We start from the raw sequence: 18375 nt of genomic DNA, 5'->3' as shown, positions 1-18375 counted from the left end.
ATAGTTTTATTAACTAGCTGTAACATACATTATAAACCATGTATAATAGAACAACCATTTTCGTTAATTTGTTATGCTTAAATGTTCAGTTTGGATAGTGATTTAAAGTTGGCTTGTTTTACAGCATCTCCATCCCAAAAAAGGAAAGTGTCTTCAAATTCCTCAAGTAAAAACAACAGTCCCAACCATAGCCCTAGATCCCTTGGGAGAGGTAAAGGCCGTCTACGTTTACCGCAGCTTGGAGGCAAGAAACTTTCAAGCAGCAAAGAGAATTTGGATCAAAGCAAAGAAAATGGCACAGATAGTGAGTCAAGAGAGACTGTGGATCAGGTAGACTCAAGTAAAGGGTATGTTTTAAGTGGAAGTCAAACTGAATTAGCCATCAGTCAGGACTGTGAGGTGGCTTTAACCAATGGACTGGTTTATGAGCAGAATCCATGCAGCAATGGTCAGCTTGACAACCACATGGCTGAAGAGGAGGACATCACTGATGACCAAAGAGACGACATCTGCTGTCAGCCTATCTATAATCTTTATGCAATTTCGGTAAGCTGAGGTCTTTAACTGGAATACAGTGCACCATTTCTATCTTTTTGCATCCCTGCATTTTTTGTGTACTGTGATCCCATCATAACATTAAACCTGTGATGGCAGTAAGCAATTGCGGTAGGTTTTTTAGAACTCCAGCTTGGAGCAGAAGGTTTCCATTTGCATATAGAGCTCCTATGTTTGGGTTTGCAGAGATTTGGTAGGCAAGGGGTATATACAGGTCTTTTTTAGGTCCTGCGTTTATTTTGGTAAGTTGCCCTCACCATTTTTAATTCATGACAGGATTGCATTATGGGTTTTTTTTTTTTCTTGATAGCTAATGGGTTTATGCAGGTCAGTAAAGTAAGGCAGTCATGTAAAGACTCATTAAACTGTACTATGTTATTTTATAAAAAATAAGTATAGAACATTAAGTAAGAAATCACATTAACTAAAAATTAAGTAAGAATATAGAACCATCCCATAAAATTAAAATAAAAGTAGAAGAGATTATTCACCAAAGAAATTGAGTCTTGGTTGATGCACTAATAAGCACCAAGTATTAAAAAAAAAAAGGTGTCAGTTTATTCACAGTATGGAAGTTCCACTATGTTAGGTTTCAGCTTATCTATTAATATGAGATTTGATTCACTAGTTAAAGATTAGGTTACCCCAACATTTCATTTTCCTGATATGTGTTTGTTGTGCCATGTACTTGTGTTAAAATGTATCCGTTTTTCATTGTATTCCTTCCTTTGTCTGAAATACCTGGTGATTCTGTTAGTCCCCTGCTTTCCTATTTCAAACTGACCGCTAAGCATGAGAGCACATCCATCCAAGCCTGGTCAGTTTTTTGGCTGTGCTGGGAGAACAGCCTGACTGTCTTCCAATTGTCAGATTTTTGCTGACACACCTCCTAACACAGACATTCACTGGTAAGATCAGAGTGTTTTGCCTTTCATTTCTATTTCTAAATAGAATGGGTTGTTTTACAAGGTAAGGGTTCACCTATACTTTAATGATGATGGTCCAAGCAGCTTAAAATGTGAGGTTGAGTTTCTTAGACCTGGGTTATAAACTTAACACTTAAAATTATTTCTGTAAAATTTGCTTAAAAGTTTAATGTAACGTTTAAAAGAACCAAGTCATTAGTGCTAAATTGAAAACCCTAGCAATGAACTTCTCGAACTGGCTGCCTTTTTGGTCTGTTAAGTATACCATATCTGTTTATGTGCAAAATAACTGTTGGTCCTGGCAGAAATCTCCTGCATCATGTACACTCTGTAGTGTTATCTGAAGCATTCTTTTCAGCCCTGGTAAACCACACAGAGGTTGCCTCTGAACTATGGAACATCTCTTCCTTATGTTTTGGAGCTGAGGAGAGGGGGACAATGTCCCATGGTCCTAACACTTCTTGGCCTAGGGTGACAATGCTGCTTCTCCATAGATAATGTACAGCAAGTGAACATTACACCCTAGGATAGGAAGTGTGTTACTGGCAGGATCAGCAAATGAAAATAAATTTAAAAAAAAACTTGCATGTGGCACATCTAAAGACTGGTAAGCTCATATATACATTCATTTACTATTCTTAGGTTTATATAAGGCATTGAAACCTCCACTGACATTTACGGTTTTGAGGATAATGCCATTGTATGTACTTTTTTTCTTTAGTGCCATTCAGGAATAATGGGCGGAGGTCATTATGTTACTTATGCCAAAAATCCAAATGGAAAATGGTACTGCTACAATGACAGCAGTTGTAAGGTAAGATATTTTTTTTAATTCATCTCTTAACACAATACATCATTTTATCAGGAAATATTTCAATACTGCAATGAATTACTATTCCACATTGTATTTTACTAAAAACACTGTGCTTAGACACTTTAAATTGGCATTGTGAGCTTTTGCTAGCTATGAAAACAGGCACCATGTATTATTGAGAATATGCTGTACACTGCATATTAAAGGAAGATATTTGATGAAATTATGAAATTATTGTATTGGTCTACTCCTAATGTATAAAACTTTGTAAATTGATAAGCCATAAGGTTGATTATCTTATAGCCCTGTAAATGCTAGCTTTCCCATACTGAAAAACCTAAAGGGAAAACACTGACCTGCAGTCAGGCCTGTATATCTAGCTGTTGATTCCATTTATAGGTGCATCCCCTTGAAAGAGACTCTGTTGCCAGGAAAATTATTTTCAACAATCTTCCTCGAAATGATATGTTTATTTAACATATTTTATGCATGTTATATACTTGTAAAAGCCTCCCTTGTTTTGGCATCCAAAGTCCTAAGACTGCTGCTGAGCCTTATCATCTTGATGTGATGTCAGCAACTCTCCAGCAAACTCTGAGCTGTCACTCAAGTGACATTCTATAGTAATACCCTTTGCTCTTCCCATAACTCCTACAAATAAGGTTATGTAGGGAGGGGAGGGGTGGAGGATAACTAGATACTCCAGAGATGAAAGGGCTATGCTAGGGAAATGACTCTTTAGAAGCAGTCAGATATGCCAGCAAGTTCATAGGTACATTCAAGTCAATAACAAAATGTTATATGTATGTGTGTTTCCATTCAGACAGCATGCCTAAAACTATTTATTTTTTAATATTTCTTGCATTACTAATGTTTCTTTGGAGAAGGCCTTTGGGCAGACCACAAGCTACTCTAAACAATTTCAAAGTGAGTCTGTTCCCCACACAGTGGGGACGAACTGATCTTCCCTGTGTTAACATGCAAGCTTCTAGATCTTTAGCCCTTGTTGGCACAGACTGTGTCCAAGTCTAATTTACAACTGATAATGAGATCTGCCATCACAGTACATACAGGGTTAATTATGGTAAACATTAACTCCCCAGGCTCCTTCTCAGCATTACATCGCAGAGGGAAAACAACATAATTTTTTGAGTTTTCAGAAATGAGCAAGTAAACTGTAATCAGCAGTTTTTAAATGGTTTCTAAGTTATACTATGTGAATGGGAACATGTAGCAAATATAAAACTAGGTGTTATCTAAATTTGGTTGCAAAATTGGAAATCCATTTTAGAGATTTTCATAACACAGTTGAAGGACTTCCTGATGTTTAGGTTAGAAAGTTGAAGGACTTCCTGATGTTTGGGTTAGAAATGTTAATTATGTTTAAGTAAATCTAAAATATGAGAAATGTTGCTGAACTCTACTTTTGAAAAGGCTATTCGCCTGACTGTCAAGCTAATGCAATGACAGTTCTTTGTGTTAATGCCCATAAACAATTATGTGGGTCAGGTATTCTGTCAACCCTTTTTCTAGGTCAGTGGCTCAAAAAAATGTAGAAGTCAGTCAGACGAGTACCAATTGCGTAAGAACATTTTCAGTAGTAAAATCAAAGTGAAAAAATTATGCAGCAGGCTAATCCATTTTGCTGAAATTTCATTGCAGCAACTCAAAATGGTACTACGTAGTTTGTATGGCCCCCACGTGCTTGTATTCATGCCTGACAATGTCGGGGCATGCTCCTAATGAGACGACGGATGGTGTCCTGAGGTATTTCCTCCCAGATCTGGACCTGAGCATCACTGAGCTCCTGGACAGTCTGAGGTGCAACCTGGTGGTGTCGGATAGACTGAAACATGATATCCCAGAGGTGTTCCATTGGATTTAGGTCAGGCTAGCGTGCAGGCTTTCAATGGTATCAATTCCTTCATCCTCCAGGAACTGCCTGCATACTCTCAGCACATGAGGCCGGGCATTGTCATGCACCAGGAGGAACCCAGAACCCGCTGCACCAGCATAGGGGCTGACAATGGGTCCAAGGATTTCATCCCGATATCTAATGGCAGTCAGGATGCTATTGTCTAGACTATAGAGGTTTATGTGTCCCTCCATGGATATGCCTCTCCAGACTAACCAACCACTAAAATGCTCATGCTGAATGATGTTACAGACAGCATAACATTCTCCATGGCTTCTCTAGACACATCTGTCACATGTGCTCAGGGGGAATGTGCTCTCATCTATGAAAAGCACAGAGCACCAGTGGTGGACCTGCCAGTTTTGGTGTTCAATGGCAAATGCCAATCAAGCTGTATGGTGCTGGGCAGTGAGCACTGGGCCCACTAGATGACATCGGGTCCTCAGGCCACCCTCATGAAATATGTTTCACACCAGTGGCCTGCTGGAGGTCATTTGGTCACTGCCTCTGGCAGTGCTTATCCTGTTCCTTGCACAAAGGAGCAGGTACCTGTCCTGCTGATGGGTTAAGGACCTTCTATGGCCCTGTCCAGCTCTCCTAGCGTAACTACCTGTCTCCTGGAATCTCCTTCATGCTCTTTAGAATGTGCTGGAAGACACAGCAAACCTTCTGGCAATGGCACGTATTGTTGTGGCATCCTGGAGGAGTTGGACTTCCTGTGCAACCTCTGTAGGGTCCAGTTATCGCCTCATGCTACCAGTAGTGACACTGACCCTAGCCAAATGCAAAACTAGTGAAAAACAGTCAGAAAAGATGAGTAGGGAAAAAAAATGTCAGTGGCCTCCACCTGTAAAACCATTCCTGTTTTGGGGATCATCTCATTGTTGCCCATCTAGTGCACCTGTTATTAATTTCATCAACACCAAAGCAACTGAAACTGATTAACAACCCCCTCTGCTACTTAACTGACCAGATCAATATCCCAGGAGTTTAGTTGACTTGATGCTATACTATGATTAAAAAGTGTTCCTTTAATTTATTGAGCAGTGTATTTCCCTCAATATAGGTTTCCTCTAAGTAAAAGAAAAAATCATTACAATTGGGTTATATGCCACTATCCTCATGTGATTGGATACTAATAAAAATACTGCTGAGCCTTTCCCATTATAATCCTTAAGGTTCTTGGGCAATAAACCTCTTCTCTACCTTCTTACATGGAGGATTTATGTCTCTCTGGCCAGCTACGAAGGGGGGAGGTGGGCGCATGGCAACACTCTTTTGTGCCTTCCTGACCCATTTCTTATAGTATGTGAGCCTGTTGGCAAGTTGTCAGAAATATATTAGACCCCTTAATAAGTGTCTGTCATCTCCTGTGTCCTATCACATAGGTGGGCTTATCAGAATGGATACCTGAACTTGACTGAATTTCAGTCTATGTATGACTGGTTTAAGACCGGGTTCCCACCATTAAACCATTATCTAAGGCAGTTAATGACATATTGTTCTGGACTATCTGCATTCCATCTTTTGAGTTCCCTGATATGTAAAAAAAAGGGAAAACTACTGATATCTGAAAGCATAACTGGTAACTATAATGACCTAACCATTCTCATGTAAATCTTTATTGTAAACAGGAACTACATCCTGACGAAATTGACACAGACTCGGCCTACATTCTTTTCTATGAGCAGCAAGGGGTGGACTATGCACAATTCCTGCCAAAGATTGATGGGAAAAAGATGGCAGACACTAGCAGCATGGATGAAGACTTTGAATCAGACTATAAAAAATATTGTGTGCTTCAGTAACATGTCTGTGCTTCCAGAATGTTCAACTTAAACATTGGAGGAAGAATAGAAAATGGAAAGGAGCGATGGTGAATCATTTTTTAAAAGTCATTAATCAATCTAAACATACTAGTGTTGAGGTCACCAATGCATGTAGGGCCATTCAACAAAAATAGACAATAGGGTAACATGACATTGTTGTTTTAAATATACTAAGGTGGTTTTATGTTTCTTTTAAATAGCTTTTTCCCTTTTTACTTTTTTGAGAAGAGTGCATAAGGACAACAAAATTATCATTAAATGACCTTAAACAACAAGGATATTTTTAGTGGAGGTTGGAAATTGTCCAATATAAAGGCGTATTGTACAATGCCTCCATCTATATATTAAGACTATTTGGAAATTATGTCACAACAGTGAAATGATGTGCAATACCTCTCAATAACTAATCAGAGTTGAACCCCTAGCTGCTTTATGTAGCCAAAGTAACGAACGTTGATTTTTGATTGCTTGCTTTGGGTAGACAGCACATACAGTACATACTCCTTACACTGATATTAAGGTAAACCTATCATGAGAAATACAGAGCCTGCCATTCTTCTAAAACTGTGAGTTGTCTTTTTTTTGCTGTCCCACTGTTTTAAATGCTTTGAGTCACTTTTTCGAAACAATTATTCAAATCTGCAAAATCATGTTTGTTCCAGTTTATTGACTCAAAGTATTGAAGCAAGCGAGCCAGCATTACAGCTTGCAAACTGGTATTTTCAGAAGACGATTTCAAAGTGGCAGCCCATTATTTTCTTCCTGGACAGGTTTCACTTAAATGTCATTTTTATGTGCTCACTGGGAACTACCATGGCATGCAAATAAAATGTATTTCACACTTTTGCTTGAGACATACTCAGAGGCATATACTTTTGGAACTTGGTCTTCAGTAACTTCAGGGATTTTGTGGTCTTTGCTTTTATGTCTGTGGATTATTTGCAGATTGTGAAAAGCAAATGCACAACCAACAGTGCATATGTCCGAGTAAAATTAAGCATTGCACTTTAATGCCAGTTTAATTTCTCCATTTTTCAGTGAATACCCAGTGAAATATATAATATCCTGTTTGCAGTTTTTTAGGATGCAAACTTAAGTTGAGGTTAAATGTTAATGATTTTATATGAAGTACATGCTCAACTTGTATGAATAATAATAGAAATGAAAGTTAATCCATTTTTAAAGTAAAAAGCAAACCTTTGGGAAAACATAGGAAATGGCGCTATACATAAGGACAACAGACTGTCATACATGTCTTTTCACATTTAGTGCTTGTTTTTTTTTCTGTATGTTACTCTACCTAAGCACAAATAATGAAATATCTGAACTGAATAGAGTTTTTTTACACCTTTCTATCAAACATTATTTATCTTTTGTTAAAAATGGATACAAACAAATTAGAAATATATGACAGATTAATTGGTTAAATCATAATTCTGTTTAAACTGAAATCCCATATCTGCTTTGAATCCCACCATTCGATAACACAGAGGGTCCCCCCCCAAGGGATTTTTTTCCGTTTTATAGTACCCAGCAGACGAAGACCATGGTTTGTGTTATATAATTGTTTTTGAAGTAATTATTTAGGTGAGTGCAGGATACAATAATTGCAGCTCCAAGTAAATATGGCAGAGTAAACCCCTCCATTTTAGTGTTATGAGAAATCACAAGCATACACTGTTTGTTTTCCTTTAATTGGAAATTTGATGATTCATTTGTAAAAAAAAAAAAAAGTTGCCATGTGCTGAACTTGCATGAGTTGGCTTCTTGGCCAAAGACAGACTGGTGCTCATCAAACCATCTCTGTGTGCAACAGAAACTTAAAAGTTTGATCTACTTTTATGTTGGTGCCATTGAATGTCTGCTGTTTAGTGCCACACTGCTGAATATAATCCTTGTAACATAAACTTTCTGTACTTTATGGTTCCGTTTTCCCAAATTCCTTCTCAGTGTCTTGAACAAAACTCTTTTTGCCCTTCTTGTAGGTTTTGTTTTTTGTACAGCTCTCATTTTGCAGTGACTATCCTGGACCATGCTATGGTATAGAATACTAACTACAGCTGAGGTCTGTTCACCATATGTTCTACAAAATGTACTGCAGACAGAACAGAGGTACATATCCATCTACAGATACTTCAAGAAGCTGTCGTTTTTTACAGACAACTTTGCTGCAATCTTTAAATATTTGCAACTGTTCTTTTAACCTGTGAGCTACAGAAGAGAAATGTAATGTGCTTCCTGATAATTTTGTAAAGTATGTTGATGACTTTTCTGACAGTGTAGATGTCAAATGTGTGATCCTACAAGTCTTGACTTTGGACCTTTTAAACTGCAGTACTGTTGACATTTGGGCAGTGTCCTAGTTATATTTTCTTCTCTCTCTGTGCAGTTTACATCATTAGTATGCATAACATGCACCCTCCATTTTCTGATTATCTTTTATTGTCAGCCCATGCAGGATAAAATCATATAACTGAAAGGATGAAGGTGGTCAGCTTTACCTTTTCTAAGGAACAATATCAATGTGCCCTGAAAATGAAAAATATTTAATTTTTTTAAAGGGATTATCTCCTGTTGTTCAAATCATATTTTCTTTAAATGTGGCAGCAAATGATGGTGGAGATGCAGACCATAGCAGCCAATTACAGCTGTTATTTTTCTAAAGCACTGGAAAATGACAGTGTATAAATGTTGACACTTGGCAACCTGTGTTAAAGTGAGTTTGTCTACAGACTGCACTTTTAAAGTGCATATACATTACATTTTACGTATTTTAAACTAGCAGTAAAAGCACGTTAAAACAAGCCTTTATTTACATCATAGCTATAAGCATTGTGGAGACCTTGATCTTCCCATTTCACGACAGGAGCATTGAAATCTCTGCCAAGATTCTGCTCTCTACAAAAATAACAGCCTGCTGGCCTTGTGATGTAAACACACAGCAATTGTGTTTATCTGTTAGAAACTAACTAAAGCTCACATTAACGTATCTGCTATAATCCCTGAGGAATTTGAGAATTAATTGCTTCACAGTACAAGCAGCTAAAGAGGTCAGGGATGGCTCGTTCTTATAGTGCTTGTTAAGAATATGTAAATATTTTCATGTCCATAGTCTGGACACAGATGCACTTTAAAACAAGCTGGTGGATCTTTCATCTCTGCTGGATTCACATGTAAGACATAGTCTTTGGTAAACAGTTTTAACTTGGTAAACCAATTCTTGTTTGCTGGGTGATAGGCTACCAAAGCTCGCAAATGGCATACAGTTAAAATGGTTATAAAGGGAAACCTATCATGACATCTGTTACCTGTCGAGAGGTTCCCTTGCTGCAGGCTGTTATTTCCTGATTTCCAGTGTATTTTTGATTCAGACATTTCCCCAGATAGTGATGTCTCAGAACTTGCAACTACTTCTAGAAGTTGTACAAGGTAGTCTCCAGAACTAGATGGGAGCCTCATTTGTGACAAGTGGCAAGGACTAAAGGCCCCAAGACTAGTAAACATGAAAATATGGTTAATAATAATAATTAAAATTGTCAGATCACCCCTTCAACTAGTATGTATATATATTTTTTAATTGCCAAATAACTTATACTGCTCTAGTTCTTTTCTTCCATGTGAACCTTTGTTGCAGTTGTCACCGTAGGATCCAAATTAATTTTTAGGAGGTTTTCTTTAATCAAGTCATTATCATTTTTTGGTTGTATAAGACACTTCCTGATTGACATATTACTGTTTGTTTCAGCCGTTCATGCTTTTATGTCATTTATGCCTTTTAGCCATGTCTTTATATGGACAAGTATAAAAAAAGGCCCTCACTAACAGTTGTTTCTTATTGCCAGTGCTATGCTTTCACATAGTGCAGATTGGAGTCATTGTGCCATAGGAGGCCTCTATTATCAGAGATTATTTTGTTTCTTCACTGTACATTTATCAACTGTTTCCAGGGAGTTTCCAGAAAATATGGAAATTCTCTGATTCATGTGATTCTTCCATGCAGTAAAATGAAGATCTACACCTGTCCCATAGGGGTTTATTTGCTTAAGCTGGCGAGTGCAAAATTAGGTGCACTTCTGCATAGAAACCAATCAGCTTCCAGGCTTTATTGCCAAAGCTTAATTAAACAAGCTGAAGTTAGAAACTGGCTACAACGCACAGGTGCACCAGATTCTGAGTGAACCAGTTTTATTAAATCTACCCCATAGCGTCCAAGTTTTAAACTGTTCTAGGTTTTACCTGCAGTGGCATGGAACAACCATTCAGTGCACAAGTTCTGTATGTGAACTGCTGTTACTGAGAGTTCAGACCAGACCGCTAAACAACCAAATATTCTGTGCTAGACAGCATCCCCGCTGTATTACTACACAGTGTTAGTCATAGGCAGATTAGTTAGTACCAGTTATAATTGGAAACTTAGTAGTCAATTCTCCACTTAAATTGGTGTTGGTAAACACAATTCACTCCATCTCTACATTGTCTATATATTTTATATATTTTTTGCTCCCTTTATTAAAAGAAAATTGGAGTTTCCAAACTACTGTAATTCAACTGGGCCCAGGTTTTTGTAAGTATGCTATGTGTACTTCGCATTATGTTTTTTTGCTTATCGTATGTATTACAAGAGTCCTTTCATGTGCCCTACCTTTAATAGAGAGGAATACAGGGTTTTAATGATTGTGTAATCAGAGACCTAATCTCAAAATTTCTGATGCCCGCACAGGCAGCACCTGATTCTGGTGCCAGATTGTAGACCTGTGATGAGATATGATCAACACAGTGCATGGTTCTTCCCAAGTTCATGTCAATGAGCTACATGCTGGTTTTGCTATTGAATGAAAAAAATAATAGTTCCTTTTTAAAAACCTGCTTTAAAACCTACTGAGATTTGAGTGAAAATCAATATTTATTGTAGAGGTCATGTATAACACAATATATCACAGTAATTTAATGTGAACAGCAGCGGTGGCAGCCAATCGGACAATCCAATTTTGAGAATTTAGGATAGAACAATAAAAATAGCCATAGAAAGGCAGATGTCTCCTCAACACAGGTTGGAAAGTATGCAGTTTCCTTGATCACGCTGTTGCACTACTACATCCACAACTTGCCCAACTAATTAGAACAGCACACATGCTTCTCTTCTTTCCCACACTTTTGTTGTAGGGTATACCCATAACTGTCATCTACTGGTTAAACCAGGTGTTGAATCTGAATGGCTGCTTTGGATTACTCCATTTACCTTTAAGTGCTTCCTTAGTCTTCAGAATCCCTTGTTACCATTTGTCAGGACAATTGATAATCTTCCTTGATTTCATTTTGTGTAGCTAATGTGTGCATTTGTAAAACGTGGAGTTCTGTGGGCAGTATTCAATTAATGACTTTTCCAGGAAATATTATTCCCCGAGTGAAGGATTTAAAGGTTGACGGTGTCGGCCTCATGATGCCAGTTTTCTCTCTTCTCACCGAGTGCATCCTGCTTGTGTCTGTCATATTTCGTACCCATTACTAGCATTTGCCAGTACTCAAACACAACACAGTGGGGTTGAGTTACTAAAACTGAAGATTGCTAATTCGGGTACAACTCAGCATAGAAACCAATCAGCTTCCAGTTTTTTTTATTAAAGCGTAATTGAACAAGCTGAAGTTAGATGCTGATTGGCTCCCATGCACAGCTGCACCAGATTTTGCACTCTGCAGTTTTAGTAAATCAACCCCATAGTGTTCCTTTAAAATTTCTTTGTTCAAAATGTGAATAAATAACAGTATATCAAATTAGTTATGAACAAACCACAATGGGGGAAATATGGCGGTTCTTGAAATAAAGACTTAATCATATTATTTATGTTGGTAGCACATTTATGTCTTTTTTTTTTTTAATCTTATTTGTTTTATATTTGGTTGTAATTATTTTTTTAAATTATACAAGCTCAGATTAGCAGGACATTTATTAAATTAACTGTTAACGAAGTTCACTTTGTAAATTCTTGTATAAAAATATTGACAATGCACTGACTTTAGAAAGATTTTTATGTACATACGCTCTCTGTAAATAATATAGTGTTGATGTTATTGAAATATGAAATGTATAAAAAAAAGTATTGGTAATTGTACATGGAGTGAACCCTGTTTATCTGTAACTATTATTCCAACAAATTAAAAGCTGTGGATGCAGAGGTTATTTTCTGGAGACTTAAGTTTTTGTGTTCTGTTACTTTAAAGGTCTATGTGTGTATTTTATAAAATGTGCGTAAAAGATGAAACACTCAATCTGAACTGAACAGCTTAACCTGCAGCACCACAAGGGGGCATAGGAGACCTAGTTATGTAGCATATATCGCAGTTACAAGGCGTATAGAAGAACAACACTTAAGGAAATACCATCGGAGTGTCCTGCCTTACCAGGTACCTCTAGAAAGTCACAATTAATACATTTGTGTTTGAATTAAATAAATCCTTTACTCAAAACACTTTTCCTGTATCTTTCAGTAAACTCAGATGACTGTAAGGACCTGTGTAGATGGGCTTCGGGCTTGTGTTGATGTTTGACAGCAGCTTGGGATGCTTCTACGTTCATTTTTATTTCATTGACCAGTAGTAGAACTCCTTCTGATCTACCTTGTGACCAGGGTTTACATTTTATGGTTTGCCAAGAGAAAATATCTGTTGACACAGGCCTTTAATCTGCAAATTGTTCACAGATCGAATGGCCACTAAATGTTCTCTCAAACCCCTAGAGTGGAGCTAATGTGTTTATACATACCCATTGGTTACAAGTCTGCAATAAGTATTCTTCCATACAATGGATCTGTGTTCATTTTGATAATGTTCTCTGTTTTCATAGGACATTATCGAATTTCACCTCATGCCCAGGTCCCTTACCGTGTTTGTTTTTTTTGTTTGTTAAATATTTAAGGTATGCAACAAGACCATGTAGTATATAACTAAAAAATGTTGCGCTCCCCATCTCTATCAAACTTATAAATTAGTGACTTCAAATTATATATCCATGAAAAACAAACAATATACCATACATAAATAAAGGAATATCAAGTTAAATGTGATGTGAATCAATTAAAATAAAAAAAACAGTCCCATTACTCAAATAATAGTCCAAAAAAAGGGATTTGTGATCCAAACACAACAATTGTGACTTTTCGTGAATCCTTAAATCACTAAAGATGTGCGCTCACCTCCTTACAAGCCTAACAGATAGGCTTAATACACTTTTTGTTCACATACATGGAACCTGCTAGAATTTGCTGCAGCATGGAATGGATGTTGGATACCTCCTATGTACTCCACAATGCTTCTCTCCTTATACACTCGTTATCCCTGCAGGGATCTCTCCCTCCTTCAGCTGTTCAGGATCCCCTGCTCACTCCTCTTAGATGTTCCTCAGTGTCATGAAGCAAAAAAGAAATGTGGACATAGTGCTGTATCCTTATAAGACTTGCCTTTATTTAAATGCTCAATATATGCACTCACATTGAATGAAATTAAAAAGCGCTTTGGTATTAAAAAATCCTTTGCCTGTGTGTGCCCCGCACAGTGTGTATACTCGCCGTATGCTCTCTGGTGCCAAGTGATGTCATAGCCCCACCCCTACGCGTTATGCCGTAGGTCACCACAAGGCAAACAAGGCAGTTGCCTAGGGCGGCATAGGTCACGTGGCTTCAATTACAACCCCCTGATGAAGGCACGTGACCTATATAATTTGAAGTCACTAATTTATAAGTTTGATAGAGATTGGGAACGCAACATTTTTTAGTTATATGGTCTTTTTTACACCGTTTGAGTATGTGATAAATGTTAGCGATCCAGAGGAATATTTTAGTGGCTCGCAAGTTACACATACATATTTTAAGACCATGTAGTATGATATGACAGTCTGTTCTCAATGATAACTGTCAACAGTAATATATTAAGCGTGTGCAAACGAGGGGTTAAAAGACACTGTTAAAGCAATAGATCACGCTCCTCAACAATAGCACACAATGCCTAAATACTTATGGCCATAGCATCCATGGTAAGTAGTATATCCTGCAATGTGGTGGAAGTCATATAGAAGAACATGATGGACATGTACACGCCAAAAATATGCTCAGACTGGTTAGTACATAACTACTATGAGCAGTGAAGTATTTAGGTTTTGTGCTGCCCTAGGCAACACAAAAATCTGACCCCCCCCCCCCCCCCCCCACGCGGAGAGAGCCTGACATTGACCAACAACTCAAGTTCTGAAATACTCCGAACATTCCCTATTGTTTGTTCCTATCTTGTTATGGTGTTCTGATGTTATGGCGACCTTCGTAAAACATACTTGCCAATTTCCAGTGCTCACATGAATATGCATCTTTAACATAAACCCTGGACCTAATACCTAGGTAAGTGAAAGATATTCCTTGTCACTACTAGTATCCATGCCAATAAACACAGATTAAGTTGAACCATAAATAAACTTTATGATTTTTTAGTGGCTTCTATATCATATTTTGTAATGTGAAAAAGACATATGACATATAATTTGCTGCACTTATCTGTGAGACAGGCAGCTATTTATTATTGGGAAATCAATAATACTGACGAATGGGCTTAATACAACTAATGTATGATACATAATAAGTGATCACACTATGTATTGTACTGCACTTTATAGGACCACAAGTGTTTTCAGAGTTTATACCTCGGAATAACTGACCTGAGTTTTAGACCAAATTAGCAATTAATATGTTATTTTATTCACATTCTCCATTACTGAATTACTGTGAATAGTATGCACTTTTATGTAACATTTTAGAAAATCATTAGGTGTGAAAAGGAAATGTGAAGGCAGTCATTACCTCTACTTTTAAACAAGTGAGCTTGCCTTAAAGGTCAACTCTATGTATGGTTTGTAAAGTTACAGTAGTAGAGCATGGACCAATGGAAATATGCATATTCCATACCTGTGGAACCGCTGTGGAAGTGGAGAAGTTGTTGCCTCTACAGTGATCCCTGTAGCTCTCCAGGTCCCATGCTGTATGGTTGCCCTGCTGCAAAATAACAACAGGGGGTCACACACTCAGCATGGCTGCCAATTAGAGGTCTTTGTAAATTTTTTTTCAATGATCACAAAGCCTCCTCTGATTGGATGTGGTCCTATAAATGGCAGCTGTGCCGATCAAATAACCCCCTATGGTCACTCTGCAGCAGAAAAGCTGAGCACAGTACCTGGAAGACCACAACAGTTGCAGTGATTCTCACAGCGGTCCCACAGGTATATCAAAGAAATAGTGCAGCGCTTAAATCAATAGTCCTCAGTTATTCCCGATCAGTGGATGTTCCTCAATACGGAATGTAAGAAATGCCCACTCACCGGAACCACACTTGCTACAGTGCAGTGTGTATTAGTTATTCCTTGGTGTCACTGGAAGTGTACATCTGATTCAGCCCTTGGAAGAGTATCCCTCTATAGATCAGACAGGTCCAGGGTCACAGCAATTAAGGTTCCGACACAGAGTTCCCCTTAAGGGATGTGTGGGTGTTGCTTTTGCAGCAAATAGAAACCTCCCACTCTGGATGGAATCAGAGTAACACAGCTTCTGAAAAAAAGGGGTTCTCCCCATGCGGGGTCAAAGCAAAAAGATGCCCATGGTGTGATAACGTTTGGATAAAGCAAATTTTATTTGAAAGGACAAAGGATACATCCAATAACTAGCAATAGGAACGGCAGATGACAATAAAACACTAACCGTCCCTAGAAGGAAATGGCCGCCGGAGCTCCACGATGCTCCAACGGCGTGACGTCAACGGCGCGAGCAGGCTCCTCCTTACGCGCCACGCACATCGCCAGAGGGTGAGCCGGTGGTCCCACAGGTATGTCTCTGTAATTCAAGCCATACCTCCAATTCAGTGTTAAGTTAATGTCCCTGAATAAATAGATAGATTTAGACCTTCATTTGCTATATGCTGGGTCTCAGTCTGTGACACAGAAACAGTGAGGTCAAAACCAGTCCAAGCAACTATTTTTCCATAGCAAGGCATGCAATGACAGCCCATGTATTTATTCCACTAAGTGTTGGTATATAATTTGCATTGTATTTGACCAGACACACATTCCCAAGTTTCCAGCTCACAGCTGACATTGTGAAATTGCAATGCACTAATCCCAGAAAAACATTCCCCTAGCTTGCAGGAGCGATGAAGTCGGAAGTGCTGAGAATGGCTGCAAGCAGTGAGGAAGTATAATCCTCCAAAACACATGGAAGTGTTGGACACCTCAGTAACTTTACAAAGAATGGCATAAATTATGGAAGGGAGATCTCGTCTAAGGGGACCCTAAAGTCTCCTTTCCTGTTGTGCTGCAGCAACATCTGTAGCGTGCATGGAGGGGGTGGAAGGAAAGGAGGGAGGGAGGGACATAGGGGTGGAAGGAATAGAGGGTTGGGTGGGTGGAAGGGAGGTCAGACTCGCATGACTCACATAGCTGTCGGCTGCTCCATATTCAATTTCCCGCCCACACATCCACTGAAGCTACATGGACTGGAGTGTGGATAGGCACAGGGGGAGGCAGAGCAGATCCAGCCTCTCTTTGCTTTTCCTATTGGTGCAGAGGATGGGGGGGAGGGGCTGGGCACTGAGGAGCATACGGGGGCAGAAAGAAACAGAACAATTAGAGATGAGTGGTGGGGGCAGTGACAAGCAGCGCGGGCAGTGACAAGCAGCGCTTTATATGAGTTTCAATGAAGCAGCTGAAAGCTGCACTCCTCCTTTCCCTCCCGCGGCTTCCAGCAGGGACTTCGGGGAGGGAAAATGGCTAATTGGGCCCAATTTGGACATTTTCACTTAGGGGTGTACTCACTTTTGTTGCCAGCAGTTTAGACATTAATGTGTGTTGTTATTTTGAGGGGACAGCAAATTTACACTGTTATACAAGCTGTACACTCACTACTTTTACATTGTAGCAAAGTGTCATTTCTTCAGTGTTGTCACATGAAAAGATCGAATAAAATATTTTCAAAAATGTGAGGGGTGTACTCAGTTCTGTGAGATACTGTGTGTGTGTATGTATGTATGTATGTGTGTGTGTATATATATATATATATATATATATATATATATATATATATATATATATATATAAACACTGGGGGGGGGGGATTCAATAAAGCTGCTTGAGATACAGTCAGGTCCATAAATATTGGGACATCGACACAATTCTAACATTTTTGGCTCTATACACCACCACAATGGATTTGAAATGAAACGAACAAGATGTGCTTTAACTGCAGACTGTCAGCTTTAATTTGAGGGTATTTACATCCAAATCAGGTGAACGGTGTAGGAATTACAACAGTTTGCATATGTGCCTCCCACTTATTAAGGGACCAAAAGTAATGGGACAATTGGCTTCTCAGCTGTTCCATGGCCTGGTGTGTGTTATTTCCTCATTATCCCAATTACAATGAGCAGATAAAAGGTCCAGAGTTCATTTCAAGTGTGCTATTTGCATTTGGAATCTGTTGCTGTCAACTCTCAAGATGAGATCCAAAGAGCTGTCACTATCAGTGAAGCAAGGCATCATTAGGCTGAAAAAACAAAACAAACCCATCAGAGAGATAGCAAAAACATTAGGCGTGGCCAAAACAACTGTTTGGAACATTCTTAAAAAGAAGGAATGCACTGGTGAGCTCAGCAACACCAAAAGACCCGGAAGACCACGGAAAACAACTGTGGTGGATGAGCAAAGAATTCTTTCCCTGGTGAAGAAAACACCCTTCACAACAGTTGGCCAGATCAAGAACACTCTCCAGGAGGTAGGTGTATGTGTGTCAAAGTCAACAATCAAGAGAAGACTTCACCAGAGTGAATACAGAGGGTTCACCACAAGATGTAAACCATTGGTGAGCCTCAAAAACAGGAAGGCCAGATTAGAGTTTGCCAAACGACATCTAAAAAAGCCTTCACAGTTCTGGAACAACATCCTATGGACAGATGAGACCAAGATCAACTTGTACCAGAGTGATGGGAAGAGAAGAGTATGGAGAAGGAAAGGAACTGCTCATGATCCTAAGCATACCACCTCATCAGTGAAGCATGGTGGTGGTAGTGTCATGGCGTGGGCATGTATGGCTGCCAATGGAACTGGTTCTCTTGTATTTATTGATGATGTGACTGCTGACAAAAGCAGCAGGATGATTTGTGAAGTGTTTCGGGCAATATTATCTGCTCATATTCAGCCAAATGCTTCAGAACTCATTGGACGCCGCTTCACAGTGCAGATGGACAATGACCCAAAGCATACTGCAAAAGCAACCAAAGAGTTTTTTAAGGGAAAGAAGTGGAATGTTATGCAAT

General features: G+C 38.8%; 1 protein-coding gene across 2 annotated transcripts in view; it reads left to right on the top strand.

Moving 5' to 3' along the window:
- Positions 1-12217, top strand: part of USP32 (ubiquitin specific peptidase 32) — a 287630-nt gene extending 275413 nt beyond the window's left edge. For both annotated transcript variants that reach the window (XM_089676627.1, XM_089676625.1), the window contains exons 32-34: positions 125-546; positions 2203-2295; positions 5845-12217. In XM_089676627.1, the coding sequence (XP_089532753.1) occupies positions 125-546; positions 2203-2295; positions 5845-6018 (689 nt within the window). In that variant the 3' untranslated portion in view covers positions 6019-12217. The remainder of the gene's footprint in view (positions 1-124; positions 547-2202; positions 2296-5844) is intronic.
- The last annotated feature ends 6158 nt before the right edge of the window (positions 12218-18375 follow it).

Source organism: Staurois parvus, unplaced genomic scaffold (assembly GCF_062004578.1).
Source record: "Staurois parvus isolate SC_StPar_1 unplaced genomic scaffold, SC_StPar_1.0 ptg000172l, whole genome shotgun sequence".
NCBI lineage: Eukaryota > Metazoa > Chordata > Amphibia > Anura > Ranidae > Staurois > Staurois parvus.
Note: the sequence above shows the minus strand (reverse complement) of the source record. Positions and strands in the feature narration are given on the sequence as shown.